Source organism: Accipiter gentilis, chromosome 14 (assembly GCF_929443795.1).
Source record: "Accipiter gentilis chromosome 14, bAccGen1.1, whole genome shotgun sequence".
NCBI classification, from domain to species: domain Eukaryota; kingdom Metazoa; phylum Chordata; class Aves; order Accipitriformes; family Accipitridae; genus Astur; species Astur gentilis.
In genome coordinates, this window is record NC_064893.1 from 9,609,895 (window position 1) to 9,629,551 (window position 19,657).

General features: G+C 42.1%; 1 protein-coding gene across 2 annotated transcripts; it reads right to left on the bottom strand.

Moving 5' to 3' along the window:
- Window positions 1-12,984: 12,984 nt before the first annotated feature.
- Window positions 12,985-18,210, bottom strand: LOC126045442 (C-C chemokine receptor type 8-like). Of its 2 annotated transcripts, XM_049816597.1 has the most exons (3): window positions 18,139-18,210; window positions 17,181-17,388; window positions 12,985-14,905 (listed from the first exon to the last, which is right to left on the bottom strand). In XM_049816597.1, exon 3 carries the CDS (start codon window positions 14,894-14,896, stop codon window positions 13,841-13,843), a length of 1,056 nt encoding a protein of 351 aa, XP_049672554.1. In that variant the 5' UTR covers window positions 14,897-14,905; window positions 17,181-17,388; window positions 18,139-18,210; the 3' UTR covers window positions 12,985-13,840. The 2 variants fall into 2 exon arrangements, with proteins under 2 accessions (XP_049672554.1, XP_049672553.1); XM_049816596.1 differs by lacking the exon at window positions 18,139-18,210 and having other exon boundaries at window positions 17,181-17,668.
- Window positions 18,211-19,657: the final 1,447 nt, after the last annotated feature.

The following is a 19,657-nucleotide window of genomic DNA, read 5'->3' on the forward strand; positions in this document are numbered from 1 at the left end:
TCCCTGAGGAGTCTTTTTACAATTTTATAGCAAGTTATAGCGAGACTACATTTTTTAAATTTGCAGGTTTTTGGCAGCAGCTGTTGACCATTTTCTCTAAGATTACTGGCTGTTTTCCTGCAGTATTCCTGAAAAGCTGTAAGACTAGCTACAATTATAGCTGGATTTTGTCATTGCCTAGAAAATCTATGTGGAGTTTCAATAAAACCAGTGATACATAACCTGACCACATGTGTTCCAGAGAGTACAAAAGAGACTCACAGAGCTGTTTCAGAAGGAGCACCCAAGAAAGGCTTTGGGAAGAGGGGTCTCCTCTGTGCTGGCTGAAAGAACATAAACACTTCCTGTTGATCTGGAGGGGGCTGTGCAGAGTTTGCTGTGAATACAGACTGCAAACCACTGAAAGCCTTCAAGCCTGAGCAGAAAGGGCCTTCCCTACAGGGACACAGTCCATGTTTTCTTTCTATATTTCTTTCTTTCTTTCTATATCTCTGTCTGGGTTGCTGTCTGGAAAGTTATGTTTTTTACTACTCAGGACACCTCTTCCTACTCAATGTACAAGCTGCTAGTTCAGCAGTTTTATTTGCAAGTTTAATCTTTTGTGAACTACTATATCTGGTAAAGAAATACTTGGCTTGCAGGATCAAAAATCCTGCCTAAGGCACTTCATTTTTGCTGCCCCATGAAAAAGAGGGGCAGTTGCCTCAAGAAGGGGCTTGTCTCAGCTTTCAAGAGTGGGACTCCTTTGGAGTCCATTTCTCAGGGGCTACAGGTGGGTGTGATTGTCTGGGGGTACCAGAAGTAATCCTTGCCCTCTTCTCTCCCTGACTTGTGACACTGGGGCTTCCTTCTGCCTTCTTCAGGGACTTTCTGGAGTCACCAACCTCCTCCTTTTTGCTTGCTCTTATCAGTTTGCTGAAGCAAAAAGCAGTTATGGCTGAAACTAGCAGAGCCAACCTGTAAGTAGTGGCAAAAGTTTTGGAAACTTAGCAAATGTGGCATTTTGGGATTGAATCCCTCCCACATCAGAGAAGAAAAAGACCTAGTTGTATAGCAAGCAGCCTATGCAGACAGTACTTTCTAAACAAATGTGGGAGAAAAAATTATACAAACCCACAAGCATCCACATATCGATATAATTGTTAAAATTTGAAGTCTCTTGGGAATGGATAAATTCTTATTTTCATTTTCTCTCTTACACAGACCAGTCCTAGGGAAGATCACAGAAGAAGTCATCCTTGGAAGACCTACATGCTAATTTCATAGTCTGTGAGGTAAGCAGCAGTCTTGAGTTTGGTGTAATGGGTTTGATGGATCCTTGTGATGGGGAATGAGTGACTCATGACTCACTTCGGATTTGAGAAAGAAAGCACAGGTTTGCACATATTGTTTTGAAAGAGTTTTAATTCTTTGTGCCTCCAGTCTGGGTGCTTAGATTGAAGACAAGTGGACGGTGTTTTCAGGCTGCCTGACCTCCAGTTGCTCTGACCCTTGAAAATTAGGGATGTTTTCTTTCTGAAATGGTAATGCAAATAATCAGAAACTACTTCAGAAAGTTTGATCAAGGTTAAATACAGGAAAAAAGAAAAATTCAAAAGAGAAGAAGTATCTTATATTAGACTCTTAATTTTAGGCACCTGGGAATACATTTTAAATTGAGCTAAATTATTATTATATTACAGAGGATAGGGCCTGTTAGAAAGGTCAGAGCCACCTGAAAATCCCTTTTTCAAGGATGTTGGCACTCTCAAGAAATCTGGGGGAAAGGAATGAAGTGTTCATTGGTCTAGAAAGCATGGCCTGTGAGAAATGATTGGGAAAGGGCTAAATGATCTCTGGAGAGCTCTTTCAGACTGTCTATGATTTTACTCTTAGCATCTTTCCTGTAAGAGTTGAGTAAGCTTTATAAACATTAATCCAAAGAACTGTCTAAGAGATAGAAGCAGAGGAAGCAGTGGGAGAAAAGCCTCCCAAAGTCAGAGGCATCACCAGGTAAAGATTGCTTGCCTTACAAAATTAGAGAGCTGCTTAGGTTCTCCATCTATAAAATTAGGAAGAGCAAGAAGGGAAGAAAAGAGTACATAAACTTCGCCATGCTAATCTATTGAAATTCTATAGACAGGGAAGTACTGCTTGGTTGTACCAAAGAGAAAAATCAAAAACTAACAAAAGATTTCTGCAACAAAACTGTCTTGAGCTGGGGCTTTCTAGAAGTTGTCACAACACTACTACTGACAGAATTGAAGCAAGGGAACCAAACCATGATGTGTTTCTATTACTCCATCAACCACTGAATGTAAGAGAGAACTACTTTTTTTCTGACAATAATACTGTTGTCTTAAATTTAGAATGTTGTGTGGATACTGAAGTCAAGACATGGGGATACGCTCAGGGCACTGACATAGTTTTCCTGATTTCTTGGAAGAAGTCTCTTTTCATGTGGCAGGATAGGGAGAGCTGGAGACAGTTCACTGTTGGCAAAAATATTGGTAAAATTACCAAACAGATTACCTAAATAGAAATGACTGGGCCTCAGCTGTATGCCACTAAGACCATAGCAAAGATTAAGCACTGGCCTTGCAGCTCATCTCATATTCTAGGCCTCCCATGTGGAAGGAGAAATGCTAACTTCAGTCCCTGTGTCAAAGCATGTTTAAGAATTTCAGGCAAAGCAGGACAGCACAAGGAGGGAAGGTGCATACTGATCAAGTTGCTTTCCCATTCCTCTGGTGTGCTTCAGGCTGCCTTTTTATGGTGAAATTTGATTAAGTATATGTTTTGTGTTGAAAAAGGAGTTCAATAAATGCATTACTGAGTCCTGTGCAGTAGACAGTAGCCCTCAGCAGACATTTGGCTGACTGTCCTCAAGATTAGAGGGATGGTCATGTGGCAACTTCAGTTGAGCACAAGAAGGAGCATACAGGAGGACTTTGTGAGGTCTATTAGTAGGTAATTCATTCCAGACTTCTTCAAACTGGATGCTGTAGGCTGCAGGAATCGTCTCTCCCACCCTTAGCTGGTAGTTGGCTGGCTAGTCTAAGGGCTCCCTCTATAGTCAAAGAATAGAGGTAGGTATTTGCAGAGGGTAACCGCCTCTGTCTTAAGCTACTCCACCTTAGGCTAGAATGAATCACCATATGGAGGGGGCTCTTGTTAGCAATAGAAAGAACCTAGACACCGAGTTCAGACTAGACAGCTAACCTGTACATAGATAAAACTGAGTTATAGCCCAATCAAATGTTTCAGATAACCTGAATGAAATCTTTGGGGCTTTTGGTGATGAGAGACCGTTCTTTATTTTGGAAAAAGATCAAGCCAAATATTTTCAGTTTGCTGTTCTTTGGCACTGAGGTGGTTTTTTAGCAGGTAAGCCTGATAATGCTGTCTACATCATTTGCTGAAGAGGAATTGACCTATGCTGTAGATCTAAAGACCAGTCCTGCTGATGACCTACCCAGAAGCAGGAACAGATTTACTGGGGCACTGTGAAGACTGTGTACCCTGCTCATGCCCATGAAAACTGTGTGTGCTCCCCATCATGTCACAGAAGTAAGGCTGCAAAGGCCATCCTCTTCTTCCCCTACATACTCATGCCGATGCAGGTGTTCTAAAGGGGCACTGTGTTTTAGAAGAGTTAGGAAGATACATAAAAGCAAAACACTGTTTCTACTGATGGCATATGAAAGTTGCATCGTCAGCTGCTCAGGTGTCATAGCACTTCCTCACAGCTTTGGGGCATTTCACAGAGCCTTGGAGAAGTGAGACTTGACAAATGAGATGTAAGGAAATTGGGAGTTCAACATATTTTTAAGATATTCTGAATTGCTCACAGGAAGAACTACACAAGGAAATACTAATGCAGTCTGCCCTTCATCTTAACCTCTTGAGTACATACATCATGATCCTTAGTACATACATCATGATGCTTCGTTCAGTTTGCAGGAGCCATCCTCCAAGCTGAGGGACTGGTTATTTGGGGTTCTTTTTATTGCACTTCACTATCATGCAGGATCAGGCCCTATTTAATGTACACTACCCAGACCCTTCTTGGACTGCAGAACTTTGCTTTTGCCTCATGATCATGTCTCTAGTTCTGTTAGGGTAATATCTGAGTGCTTCACAGTTATTACAGTATTTGTCTTCTCACCACGTTTATGAGATGAATCAATACTCTTAGCTCCATTTTGCAATGAGGAAGCTGAAGTGCCAAGATGATGAATAACACTGTCAAGCATCTATTAATTTGGGGAACCTGGTTTGTGAACTATTTTTCTCCAAAGCAAAGTATTATGCTGGGGCATGGTTCCCATCTGTTGTAGCTGCTGGTTCTTGGTCTTCACATTGGGCCTTGGAACATGAGGAACAGGAGGAGCACAACCTTGGAAGCTGTCTATGAAAATCTAAGTTTAAGTGGAAAGGGAAGGTGCTTAATTTATGTGCTAGAAGTAGACAAGGGTAGGTAGGATAAATTCAGGCCTAAGTGCCTAAATCCTTTGGCAGAACTTGTGCCTGCCCTGTGACAAGTTTGCAGATTCCAGTAGTATTTGTGGCACACGACTTGGCATCTCTGAAATGTAAGTCTTCCCTGATTTTGCTTCCCAGGTATCTGCAGGACTGCTCAGTGAAACTGAATCCGAAAGACACAACCCCAGTTAGCCCCAGATAGTCTTCAGTCTTCTCAGAGACTGGCCTCACACTCCTGTGCACCTGTCTGGTGGAGCCTGCTTTATTTCTGAGAAAACTCCCCATGGAGAGTCCAGCAGCCTGAAGCCAGCTTGATAGCCATGCTACACCAATTTATAGACATACTGAATCTGACCCTAATCATCTTCCAACAGGTTTTATTTACAGGGTGGAGACACCATTTCCTTAGTAACTTCTGTACAGAAAATATAAGAAAACACTGGGCTTTAGGTAAGTCAGCAAAATGTCCTTTCTCACAGTCCACAGCAAACTAACCACATGACAGAGTCTGTGATACCACAGACTATGCATGCTGTTCTCTGTTCTCAGCAAATGAGGATCACTGTAGTATCTCCTGTACTACAGTGTGGTAAATTTTGTTGCATTCTCTCTCTCTTTTTTTTTTAAGGCAGTGCTAATTGCTGTCTGATCATGGGAATGGAAGAGATAGCTTACAGCTTAGTCCACAAGTGAGATATTTTACACCTGCTCTGTTAGTTGAACAGTTGTGGATAGGCTGTTTGTGCCACTGTGCAAAACAATATCAGTGTTAGCAAGTGTGATATGAAGCAAAGTCCATCTGTATTTGTGAAGCTCTCAGATCACAATGCAATAGTTGTTTTATGCAGGTATATTTAGCACATGCAAACTAGTTTGCTGTTCTTCTTGGAAGAGGTTGTGTTAAGTGTTAAGACAAAAGCAAGTCACAAATAAGTGATAAAAATAACTTCAACTGAAAAGCCATGTGAGCAAGAGAATTCAAAGGAAAGCTAGTATTTCTGCCTAAATTGTACTAAAGTATGCTGGGATAAAGTCCTACATAAAACTTTAAGTGAATCTTAGCAAAAAAATTTATTTGTGTTGCCCAAAGTGCACTTGGATTCACCTGAAATCTCAAAAACAAACTATCGCTGGCATGTTTCTTTGGGGAATTAACATAGTACACTGATGCTCCATTTTACAAGACTTCTCAAGTCACAAGGTATTTTCAATATTGTTAGCACTTGTCCTTGGATAGTGGAGGGGTTTACTGTCTCTTACTGTTTTTCATACTGATGAGGCACCATCTCTTATCTGCTTGTTATTCATATCTTAAATGCATCAAACATTAAATACTTACACAGTGCTCACCACTGACACTTCCAACTTCCCTCCCTCCACTCATTTCATTGAAAAACCTGTCAGGTAAGTCTAAGCCCCACAAGCCTGTGGTTTTTTTCCCTGAAATCAGGGAGTCTCTCCTGGGATATAGCCTAACATTTTCTCTGCCTGAGAAAAAAGCCTAGAAAAATTAGGGCTAAAGGTTCTGGACATCAGCCACAACCTGGAAAAGCTGTGTCAGAAAGCTGTGACAGGTGAAAACACAATTTATCAGCTAGCTTGAGAATCAGTGTGAAAGAGAAGAATAGGATGACCCATTAGGAGGGGAGACAGGCTGACCAGCTGACATTGGAGTGCACTGGGATGGATGAGAGAGGACACCTGATTATCTTCTCCAGCTCAAGAGAAGGAAAGGAAGTGCTGACAGAGAGAGAGAGAGAGAATTTGGGTGTGGAAGTCATCTAGGGGCCACCAGAGTTTCAGATATTTAGGTTCTTAAAGAAAGTTGAAGTCAGGCAAGCTTCAGAACTTAGTGGCATTATGAGGTCATTTCAGCAGAAAATTGTAAACCACAGAAAGTTTTGTATCTCACTTCTGGGTTAATTTATTAACGCATTTGGGGTTTGCATTGGATAATATATTTGGGTTATAATGTATTTCTAATTAAGAAAAGCAAAACCCCCACAAGGTATCAGAAAGAAGACCGTGTGAGGTATGTTTCTGTAGCCAAGACTCTAGTGTAAGGACTACACGTAGTTACAGCATGTGGCCACAAATGAGCAATATCATTGATTTTGGCTGATCCAAATCTTCTTCTTTATATCTTTATCTTGGATCTTTTTAAGACTGATGTCAAGCCCTGGAAGATGTTATACAAATCCTGATGACTATTGCATCCCGCCTCACTGAATTCAGTGGTGGATCTAAAACATGTGGCAGAACCTGGCTTTCAGTTGGTTATTGTATACAGACCTGTGAAATCTTAGGTTTTCAGGGTGAGGCACATTCACTCTCTCACGCCTGTTTTGGGTTTCCCCGAAGTGGTGCCATACTTCATAAATTTGCAGTGCTGCAACCCAGCATGTCTACCAAGGTGCTCGATGCTGCCTAGTTGGCCTCATCTGTGGGGCAAATGTAATGCTCACAATTCTGTTATGGGCAAAAAGGAAACACCTTATATGTAAACCCAAGAATTTATTGTTAGTGTAATTGAACTTTTAGGACCCTAATCCAACAGTAATTATTCGTCCATATCTAATAATCTTAGAAAAAGAAAGAAAAGAGGAAAAAAAAATAAAAATACAGTAATACTTCTGGGCAGAAACTTCTTAGTAATAACAATAATAACAAAAATAATAGTTAAATTTGTTGTATACACACTTCCTAGTTTATATCCCTTTTCTAAGTGTAATGCTTTTACTCTTCCATTGCTCCTCTGAGTCCTAAGGTCAATGGCTTCAGCCTGTTGGTCATGAAAGGGTCCCTCTACACCTCATGCTCTGTCCCTACTTCTCAAGGCCTCTGCTATTACACTAGGACTGCATTTCTCTGTGTTGCAGCATCATGTTCAAAAGAATAACGACCGTTTACTACTACGTGTATAAAAACTGGTTGTGGCACACAAAGATAGGCAAAACTAGGACAAATTAAATATAGGAACCTACTCAGAAGAACTGCTGTTGCAGCTAAACCAAGCAAAAATAAAGGTTCAGGCAGGTCAAGATGAGTTCAAAGCCAGGCTGGCAAGCCTAAGTCCCGAGGCCTTGCATACTCCATGCAAAGCCTGTGGCCTGGCAATAGCAATACCAGTACCATATTACTGGGTGACAAGGCTCAGAAGACACTTGGAAAGCAGAGTCTCTATTTTCAGGGTTACAGAACTCTCTCCCTTGTTACATCCCACTGTAACAAGAGGTAATATTCAGTGACTATTTCACAAGACAATACTAGGAAGAGATAGTAATATCTTTCAGGAAATGTTTATATTTTTGAGCTGGAGACAGTGAGGCTAGACAGGAATTCAGCAACGTCTCTTTCACTCACTAACCTTCCGCAGAGGGCAGCTTTGCTCACCCCCAGCTTTTGAGAGCCAACAACCTGGCAGGCTGATACGGAGAAGCAAAGAGGTGTGCTGTGAGGAAAGGCCTGGGGACAAAGGCACAGACTTATGTTCTAGCATGTTTACAGCAGAAAAGGAATCAAGGTGCTAGAGACTCCTGAAACAGAGGAAGTGGTCCTCAGGGGTGGGAAGCTGTGCTATGGGAAGTGCCCCAGAAGAAACAAAAAGGGGCAAGGAAACTGAAAGCTCAGGAGTATGTTACAGTAGGTTGAAACTTCTGAGTAGGAGAGTGGCTAAAACAGCTCCTGGAGTTAAGAGCAGTGCCAAGTCATAACTTCACGTTTCCCTTACCTGCTGAGAGATGAGATGATCTTTCACTTTACAATTTTATATTCTACCATACAACAACTATTGTTGACATATTTTTTTCCATATTCTTTTTAGACACCCTGTGCTGGGTTCCCAGCAGTTGGTGGCACTATTTGGTTTTGTCACAAATCTCGTATCCCAGCCACAGACTCTAAGGCTTCTTCATGTCTCCCATGCCCCAGCTGTCACAGACTACTGACATCCATGTCCCTGAACTGCTGGAGAACCCGAGAGACTCTCCAAAAGCCAGTCGTGGGGACATTTTGGTGCACGGGCTGTAATAAGTGGAGAAATGTGTTTATTTTGCACAGTTAGAGGAACATCTGAACTAGGTCCAGGACCAGCAGCCATATGACCTGTTAGTCATAACTCTCAGCTGCTGCACAGCGGAATGCTTTTTTGACCTCACAGGTTTGCGTCTCTGAAGCGGTCTCTCTGTGTGATACTGTGTTTACTATGTTGGCACATTTCTTATTTTGAAAGTGACTTTGTTATCTCTTCATGACACTGAACTGCCCACTGTAGAAATTGAACTGGAAAAAAAAGTTACTTCTAGCACCTGAAGCAGTTTTTCTAGGTCTTTGCCATCTAGTAGTGCGTGTGACTTGTGAGCTGACCTTGCTACTGTGAAATAATCCGCAATGTCTTTTGAATGTCACGCATTTGCCAAATAGCCTAACCTCTTGAGAGTGTGTGGTCCCAGGTCTGGAAAGATGCCTGCCGCTGCCAGTGACAGGGGTCTGCCTGGAGACCGCTGCCCGTAGCATCTAATGGGCAGCAAAGAACAACTGGTAGGAGCATGAATAAATTTTTCAGCTCTTCAGAGGCATATACTCATGGTTTCCCAAACTTACTGAGAAGATTAGCTTAATTAATGTGGTATTATAAGATGAAGTTTAATGTGATTTTTTTCCAGAGCTGTATCATCCTTAAGTATTGCATGATTTCTGACATCATTTCAATGAGTGGTTTCTATGGGTTGATTCCCACTTTTTTCATACCGCTTAAGCATCTTAAATGAGAGTTCTACCTGTGTTTTTCTGTTTAGTTTTAATGTAGGAGCTTGAGCAGATGCAGCCAAAAAAAGTCAAATAAATTAAACTCCAGTATTTAGTCAGAAATCAACATCTGATTTTACTCCCTAGAAGTGGAAGAGGACAGGAAGGTAGACATTTTCTACAACTTCTGTGGGTTGTCTCCCTTGACCTTCTGTCACTGTTCCCATCAGGAGGGCATAGCCCCTTAGCTAGGTCACAGACCTCTACACCTGCTAGATGATAAGGGCAAATCCAGATGCCAACACAGAACAAACCAGCACTTTACCCTGTTCTCACATCAGGTGCAGCTCTTCATTTTTCCTTATGGAAAGATGGGGGCTTCATGAGGCCAAAGAGATAGAGAGCAATGGTGTTCACAGCCTCCGAGTACTGTTCCTGAACAGCAGAACCTCGCTTTATGGAATTTTTCTTCCTGTAGAATGATCTCCCATGTTCACTTTTTTAATCTCCTGGGAGCCCTCATCAAATCAGATTTCTCATGACCCTAGCCTGGGGAGGTGGGCCAAATGTGACACATCTAAAATTCAATCTCACATCTTCTTAAGGTTGGGCTGTCTCATGGTAAGTCAGTACAACTGAGGAACATTACGAAACATGTGAACTTGGCAATCGCAGGCTGGAGAAAAGCCAGGAGGAATCACCAATAGCACCACATCTTATGCGATGTTCCTTTTCTAACTCTTGCAGTTCTCCTTTGTGCTGCTTTGCACAGTCTTACTATACTTTCTTTTTTTTAAAGGTCTGGTAGGTCTTTTTGAGGGTGTGCACATTTGGATGTTTTGTTGCACACTGCTAAGTGGTCTTGGACTAGACTAAGGTCAGACATTCCTGTCATAGTGTCTTAGCCATCATACTAGAAAAGGGCGGGGAAACATGAAACAGGAAAATGCAGGGTTGTGAAAAATGTTAGATGAAAATCAATAGCTAGAAAGTTCAAGCAGGTTCAAACACATTTTAGAACTAGCTAGGGAAATGTTAGCAAACATGAAAAGTGCAACATCTGATTAGGAGATCTGTTCTACGAACAGCAATAGTTTCCTTATTCCATCCTTTTCAGAATAGCGATCAACTTTGCACTGATTTAATGGCACAAGATTGGGCTAGATATTTTGGCATATATATTCACATTACTACACACAGCACCAGGAAATCCAGGTGACATCAAACATGAATGTTCCTTGGTGCTTTTGCAGTGGTATTTGCAGCTGACAACATCTTAGCACATGAAAACTAGCTGATCTGGTTATGAGTAGATTGCAAAATTCTTTTACCAATCTTACTTTGTGTCAGAACTCTTGAAACTGAGGAAATAGTGCATCTGCTACCTGTTTTATTCCAGGGAGAATATTACATCTGCAGAAGAAAGCAGATTGTCATTGACAAGTTTTTACCTAAAAAGCCCCCCATGTAACGGAAAAAATGGCAGTGCCAGCTCCTTAATAGTATCCTACTAGTACAGTACTGCTATCCAGAACTGTTTCAGTGCATAGAAATGCAAAAATTTTTGAACATTGCTTAGTGTCTCCTTAGATTCTTTCAATCACATATAAGAGTAGCATAAAATCCTGTGGATCTGCAAGATTAAAAATAAAATTTCATGTTTAGAGAAGAGGCACAATTCTTCTGAGAGCTCTGCTGTGTGTGAGTACTTGGGGTGATGCTGGGTATGTTTGTGTCTCTATTCTGGTAGTTCATACAATAAAAGGGGCAAAATAGCTACTTGTATTATTCCTCTTTTCAGCCACATTAGACAAAAAAGAGCCTTCTGAAAGGAAAAGTGTCCTAAGAATCTGCAATCTTGATCTGTGAGAGACTGACTATGCTTGAGCAGAGGATGGGGGGTTTGAATCTACCCTTCTGGATTCTTAAATACCAGTCTTTCAAACTCAGCAGTGGAAGGCGGGGAGGAGAAGGAAGAAACTCTGCAGTGAGTCCAGCAAAACCTACTTTTTTACTTATTTGATTAAGGCTTCACATACCATTTGGACTAAATTTTGCTATTACACACACACACACAGAGCATGGCAAAACAATAATAGAAACCGAAGAGTTTGGCCCTTCTCTTGTAACACGGAGAAAATCCTTGTCTACTGCTGAAAACATTGCTGCATTAATGATGCAAGGGTCTTATTGGGACTTTTTAGGTTCACACTTACCAAATTTCATGATGGCATTGGAAGGAATGGTGCATGGCTGGGGCATATCTGGTGCGTATTACTTTGAATGACATAGCAACCTGAGAAGGGGCATGATCTTTGAAAAACTACAGTGCTTTTGACCATCAGCAAGGCAAATAAAACAGTTATTGAAAAATAAGAATTTAGGGACGTTATCCATTATTCCTTATTATTTCTTCTGACTAACAAGATTGCAGATATGATCCAAATGTGTTTTTTAAAACCAGAGAGTCCTTGAATACTGTCTTTACCTAAAAGCAGTCTTTGCTTGGTTTTGGTCTTTTTTACACAACTGTTCACAGAACAAAGTGATCAGGGAAAATTGTTTGCTCTCTCACACATGCCCAATTTCAATCAGAAAAAAAGCTGCCAGAAAAGCTGCCAGGTATGAAATGATCATTCCCTGAAATCTAGAGACCTAAAAAAGTACAGGGGACTCTCCACAGATAGGTTATATCTGTGAAGGCAGCTCCTTGGTGTAAGTCCTGTGCAGTCTGGACTGGACCGGGGCCGTCTCTTTGACCAGTCAGTTGTGTCTCTTCCCTGCAGGCAGGAAACTTGGCTCCTGGCTGCCAATTTTTGTGCTGTCTAAGCTGCAGTGATACAGCTCATTGGGAAAGTGTCAGTGTGTGAGAGCTGGCCAGAAAACATTTCCATCTTCCCTTCTCAAAATACCAATTAAAAAAGAACATATATATATAAAACTTCTGTTTCTTCTCCCTTCCATTTTCATCTGAAACACCAACAGGTAGGATGATGGCAAATGTCACTGAACATCTTAAACTTTTATCCAGGTTCCAAAATTCTGGCCACAGGGGGAAGATATCTGACCTGAGATGCTGGCCCATGTTTCTTGTCAGTCATTGAAGTGCCTACTCACTACAAAGAAACCACAGAAATACACAAACAGAGGTCTTTTTGTTTCTAAATACCTAAAAGTCTTCTGAGAAGTAAAACAATATGATAGTTGAGCTGCAGGGCATTTCTCATCCATTGAGGAATAAAACCTAGAAATGTTAATTACACTATGATAAATGAAAGAAGTATTTTCTATATTATGTAGCTAATGGCAAGAATATTTTGGCACTGAGGTTAGAAATGTTTTTGAAATTTTTAGGAAGCATGAAAAATGCGATTATATCTTCAGAAGGAAAGGTAGAACTAAGAAAACATATTTTTTATTACCCTAGAAAATAGTCTTTGACAATACCTAGGCTGTGTTTTTCCTGGTTTCAGGTACTCTTGTGCTTAACTCTTTAAATTTGCTTTACAGTAATATTACCTCAGCATAAATGTTATTTTTTCACTGTGAATTTTTATTGGGATTTTGAGAACAAATCCTTCTCAGCAGGAAAGTGGAGGCAGGACTTATTTTGCTGAAGAGATCCAGGGCGCCTCTCAAATCCATCAGATGTATTTTATGTGATACCAGCTCAAAAATCAGCAAAACCATCCTTTCTTTATCCTAATCTAGGCTTGCGAGTCATTAGACAGACTTCCAGGAGCCAAGACAAAAAGGTGCAGGTAATAGGTTTATTCAAAGAAAACATTTTGAAAATGGCAGAAAATAATGACGTATGGAAAAAGAGATGGACCCTGTGTGCTACATGCCATTTTGTGGTGTTTACATTTAGCAGCCAGCGCTGGGGGCACAGAGCTGGGGGTCCCACACCTCCAGTGGTGATACAGCCTATCAGGGTGCTTTGATGACGACATATTCAAGTGATGGGCCCCTACGAGTGACTGGTACGGGAGGCACCCAGAGGCATTGCTCTGCTGGTTTTGAAGGCATCACCCCCAAAGGCTGCTTTGGGCAGCAGCAGCTCCAGGCTGAGCCCTTGGGAGCGTCCCACAGCAAAGCAAGAGGACCCTGAGCTGAGGGGCTTCTTTATCCGGGAGCTGGAGCAAAGGGGGAATGGTGACAGCGGCTGAGGTGATTCCTTCTTTGCAGTGTGAAGTAATCCCATGCCTGTCCCCTTGCCCACCTCCTGGACGGGTGTCCCACACCTGTCCCAGGGATGCAGGTGTTCAGGTATGGAACAGCTTCCACAAGACAGAGCATATCTGGGGGTGAGGCAGAAGCAATGCTTTCATCAGAGGAGAAAATAAGTACTAGAGGAAGCACTCGCTTGCTGAAATGTATTAAAAGAGCTCTAAAACTTGATCCAAAATCATTCTGTGACAAGCTGGTAGGGTCACCATCTTAGAAAAGCACCGTTGCTCTTAGGAAACTGACGTCGCCTCTTGCTGTGCCGTAGTCCGCAGCGTATGCCAAAAGGAGGCACAGGTACACTGGCCCTCCCAGGAGGACGCTGCACACGTGGGACAGCCGGGGGGGCCACGTCAGAGCTAAGGCCGACTGCTCGCACCAGAAGGCGGCGGCGCGGGTGGGCTCACAGGAACCCCGCGCTGTCGGAGCAGCCGGAGAGCTGGGTGGGCCCTGAAAATGACTGCCCAGCCCCCGCACCCCCCACGGGGCTGGAGAGGACACGGACACAGGACTGAAGTAGACCTTTAAGGTGGGCCTTGAACGTCACTCCGGCAAAAGCGTAGATCACGGGGTTCAGGCAGCAGTGGATGAAGGAGATGGTTTCCGTCAGCTGCAGGGCCAGGGCTATCTGGTAGCTCGCCTTGCAGTCATTGATGATGTGCAGGCTCTGCAGGGAGTCTAGGAACAGCACGATGTTGAAGGGAGTCCAGAAGAGGAAGAAAACAATGACAATGATGAAAATCATCTTGATCGCCTTGATCTTGTTCCGATTTTTGCATTTTTGCAGGTTTTTCAGTATCTGGGCGTAGCAGCAAATGAGGATGCTAAGGGGAATCAAGAGGCCTAAGATATTGGCTACAAACTGAGAAGTGACCTTCCAGGTATTGTCGCCTGGGGGGTACGCAGAGACACACTGCACAGACTGCTCGATTTCCAACTGCTGGTTGAACATGATGTTAGGTACAGAAGCCAAGCCAGCCACCAGCCACAGGATTAAACTGATTATTATGCCAAAAGAGGCTGTCCGTATCCTCATGGCATAGACAGCATGGACAATTGCTATATACCTGTCTATGCTCATGAGGGTTATAAAGAAAATACTGCTATAAAAACCTGTGTAATAAATGCCAGCCATTATCTTGCACATGGCGTTGCCAAAAACCCACTGGTCTGAAGCGTAGTGGGCTTGGAAAGGGAGAGGCACAACGAAGAGGAGATCAGAGGCTGCGAGGTTCAACAGGCAGATGTCGGTCATTGTCGTCAGCCTTTTCCTGGTCAGGAGAACCCAAAGGACCAAGGAGTTTCCCAGAAGGCAGAAGACAAACACAAGGCAGTAAAGAATCGGCAGAAAGAGAGATTTAAACCTGCGAAAGCTGTTTCCTTCATTGCACGGAGCAGCGTTTTCATCGTATCCGTAGTCATATTCTGTTGTGCCACGGAACTGGCTCGTGGGATTCATCTCAGATACCTGTGCAGGAAAGAGCAAGGGATAAATGGCTGGCTGTCCTGGCATGGGACTCCCAGGGTGGGCTCTGCCTCTCTGTGCCACATAGAGCCCGTGGGTCAGCCTCCAGGCAGAGAGAGACTGCAAAACGCAGTCTCAGTCTCACAGGCTGGACAAGAGCAGCTGTGCCACCCAAAGCCTGCAGTTGCAGCCTGCCAATCGTTCCTATACATACGTAAGTATGAGCACTGGGACCAGCACTCTGTTTCCCGACGCTGCCTCAGTGCCAGTGAGTTAGCACCTTGTCATTACAGTGCCAGGGAAAAATTTGTGCCCTGAATAGTCGTAATGGTGCAAAATGGTACAAAATCTGCATCTGATCTAAGAATCTGGATTTTCTTGTGGTCCCTGGGGTGAGGAAGCTTTTTGCCTGTAGCATAAAGACTCTTATAAAAGTGTTTCAACCGAAGAAGCCATCACCCAGCAGCATAGCCACACTTTTAGCTGAGCTGATCAGGGCTAGATACTGGCATGGAGTAAGCTAGTTTTCCATGGATGGGTGCAGGATCGCATACAAAGAACCTCTGCAGCAGCAAGGAGCTCGCAGGGCTACACAGCAGCAGTGCTGAGCTCTGGGCTGCTGCAGTGAGGATGCCACTGACCTCCGGGTTAGCTGGTGAGCAGCTTGGCTGTGCCTGTTGCTAAAACAGAGCAGTTTATTGCTCCTGCCTGTTCTGCCCAACATCAGTTTTCTAGTTTAGAGAAAACCAAAGCAATCTGGGGGTATGTTTTGTCTCTGTCATTTCTGAAGGATTGCAATGAAGACAGCTCTAAGTATATAACCTGCTCTCCAAAAGTGAGTCAGTGCTGTAGCCACCTTTTTTTTTTTCTTTTTTTCTTTTTTTTTTTTTTCTTTTCAGATATCACCTCATGACCCCTATAAAACGGGATCTGGTTTGCCAAGTGTTCACATTTAAGAAATAGTGGTTCTTTCAAAAGACACTGTTTCAAAGGAGTTTGCCTTGTCACTGCTAAGATATTTGCATGTTTATTGTGCACTGCCCCTATGTTACACTTGCATACAGGTTGATCACCTCTTGAAAGAGCTTCAGAGACACAGAGTTTCCAGAAGGGAAGAATAATTTTTAATAATCATTGATATTAAGCTGTAGCAATAATATGAATGACAGCGATTAATTCACTAAAAGTAGAGGACATGCTCTCCTGAGTTAAAAATTGCTGCTCAGGTATACAAAAAGAGAGAGAACAGTGAAAATTTTTGTATTGACGAGGAAGGAATCAGAACTCAGCCCTTTTTGCCTGGCTGTGCCACCTTGTGCAGGGAAATGGGAGGATCTGTATGCATAGCACAGAGGGGTGCTGGAGCCAGTGTTCATTGTCTGCTCCAGGTATGGATGCTGCTCATGCCTCACTGACCTGCCTCAGCTTTTCTTGGGGCACCAGGACTGCTTCCACCAAAGTCAATTGGCATGTGCAATGCTGAGAAACCTGTTACAACTACTGCACTCAACCTGACAGAGTTCCTTGTTCAGAAATAACAAGTAATGAGAGAAAAGCAGTGCTGCAATCTATGTAGATAGTGTAATTCTTTCCTATACTGAGTTTTCAGCTGTAGGTAGGACTTCTGCGTTATTAGTTTCAACTTTGTTTTCATGCATGAACCCCTAAATATCAAGATGTTGAGTCACTAGATAATGGCTGTTCATGCAGCAACAGATATGTGTAGACAATATTTCTTGCTAATTCTGTTGATGTTGTGACCCTGACACATGTGACTAAGCATTGCAGCAATGGGTTGCTTTTCTTAATTGCCTGTCAGGGACCCCTTAAAAGCAGTCCATAGATTCAACAACCAAAAGTAACAAAAAATTAAAAAATAATGAATAGTGTGTTATAGTTATTTAGATATCTATAGATATTTATATAGATATATAAATACATAGATAGATACAGATACATAGATAAAGATTTATAGATAATGGTGCATCTGATTTTGGCAAAATTCAGAAGTGTTTTTCCTGGTCTGAACAGACACTGGAGATGCTCCACTTCAGACTTTGAGTCTGCCTTTTCACCGTTAATACCTTTGACAGCTTCCGACCAGGGCACAGCATTTTCCATTTTCTCCCCTCTCCGCATCAGTTGGCAAAACAGTCAAACTGAAAAAGCAGTTCTCCAGAAGGTATCGAGAGATAACTGCTGCAGGTCCCTTTCCCCTGGTTGCCAAAGTTAGCCCATTACTTTTAAGAGTAGCACATTAAATGTGGATGGACTTTACCTTTGACAGCAAGAAGCCTCTACTTCCTCAGTTGGCCCTGATCCCCTTCTCCTTCTCCTGTGTCCTTGTCTTCTCTCTCGGGCTTGGGAGTGTCCAGGAGGTTTACTCCATTGCTTGTGGAGATGGCTGAGATTTGGTGATATGCAGGTGTCAAATGGGCCACTGCCAGTTACAGAATAGGTTTTGAGGCAAAGAGAAGATTTTGTAGCTGTGGTAAACAGGAAAAGAGGTGAGACGGCTTACAAACACATTCTGTGAAACAAAAATCAAACACGGCTCTTTTTGAAGACAGTAAAGGTAGCACATGAACAGGTGTTCCCCTTTGAATGCATTTGCAAGACCCCCCTTCTTCACAGCCACCCTTGATTTAAGTGAAAAATTTAAAAAGTCAGATGTCTCCATCACAGAACACACCCTAATAAATTTGCAACATTTTACAGAAGCTGATATATAATTTCGAAGTTGCATTATTTTAGTTTTTCATTTTCTTAGCTAATACCAAGTTGTATACCACAGTCTTATTATGTCTCTCCCCATTGGTAGTGTATTAACTCTCTCAGCAAAACGCTACTGTACCACAGCTACTGATGCCTCTTTTGCAATCATTTTTTAAGCAGCTTTTATTCAAATGGAGATATTTCAGAGTTTCTTTGCTACCTCTGGGGTTTTTTAAAATATATTTTAGTGCATTTAGGATACGTGATCAAGGACAAATTACTGAAACAAGGATAGGCTTGAAATTTTTTATTTTATTCAATAACTTTAAATTGGTTTTGGTTTGTGTAATACTGTAAACTGGTGCTTTATAAGTCAGCCAAATGGTATGTTTTCATCCATTAGTCTCAACAAGCACCATTTTCCTGATTTATAGGAGCACAGAGAATGCAAGAGATTTGCCCAAGAGCCCCAAACAAGTATGTGGCAGATCCAAAGCATGACTGTTATTAAAGTTACTAACCTGCTCCTTGGTAGCAGCTAGCAGCTCCAATCCAAAGTAGCTTTCCAGCTTGCTGGCTGTTGCATAAACAAATAGTGAAAGAGAGTCCCAAAGAAGAGAAAAGCTAAATACTGCAGGCAGACAAAAAAAAAAAAAGTGAGAAAACGGGCTGGGGAAAAAAAGAAGGAACCTAATGAAGGACCTGTGCTAATGAAGGAGCACAGTCAGAAAGAAAAGACCTGTCCTGTGGGGTATTCAAAATGCTACCAATGACCACAGCATCACCCTGCCTCCAAGTACCCAGTTGGTCTTACTACATAAGAGAGACCAGCTCCTCTTTTTTTGGCGGGTTTTTTTTTCAGAATTAACTTTTGAATATTGTTGTAATAGAAATTTATTTTATTCTATTCTCTATTTATTAATTATATGATTAATAATGTCAGTTGTATGTCCTGCTGTTACAGCCATACAGTACAACATAATGTAACTCCATTTTATTTACTGTTTTGTTTAGAAATCAATAAGGTCAGCTTTCATTATTTCTTCTTATGATCAAAACATCAATCAATTAAAGATGCTCCCTTTTCCATTTTGCACTAGTTTGGCTGATAAGTTATTAACACATGTAAAAAAATTAAACAACAGTTTGACATTAAACCAATAAAAGAATGAAATATATCTGCATTTTAAAATGTTTATATGTATTCTAAAATGAAAAAAAAATCTTTTTTTTTTTCTTGAGTCATTTTCTGTTGTGTGTATTATGATTTTGCAAAAAGATTTCAGTTCATTCAAAATGTATATTTTTTTAACTGGGAAGTCTTCCAGATACATATTTTCACCAGCCGCAATCCTGCATAGCTAGGCAAAGTGAGGCATGAAGCTGGAAGAGTGCAGCAGGGAAACGTTGGAGGAAACGCTGTGTGTATTGGAGAAAGCTGAAGCAAGCAAGAAGATGCAGAGCACCTTAAAGGCAAGGAAAAGAGCTTGGACTCAAGTGAAAAAAAAGAGAAGATACAAGGGAGCAGGCCTGGTTGGAGGATGGATAGCTGCTGTACTTTGGGCAGACCAGAGAGGACTGCGCTGGGCATACGGGTAACAGCCTGGTAATAAGGAGAGGGAGGAAAAAATTGTGGAGATGCCAGTGTTTTGGAGGGAAAACAGCAGAATTACAGAGCCTGATGTAACATTTCCAAGAGCAGCTTTGCTATGTTTTGAGAAGTGACATACACGTTCGGGTCCCTGGCTCTGCCTGGCTTTCAGAAAGGTTCACAAAATGCCTGCGCTGCTTCTGGGATGGTCAGTGTTCCTGACACACAACTTTTCTCAACAGAGGAAGAAAATTCATTAAAGGCAACGAAAGATGTGATTTGTCAAAGCCAGTGAAAGGAAGGGAGCAGTGACGGGTTGAGGAGATGATAAATATGGCTTTGGAAAGGCACCATCCCTGGCTGGCAGGTATGAGGGTGGATGGGAGGGGTGGCCCACAGCACCGGGGTGCACTTGGGAACTGTTGCCTAATAATAATATAATGATAATT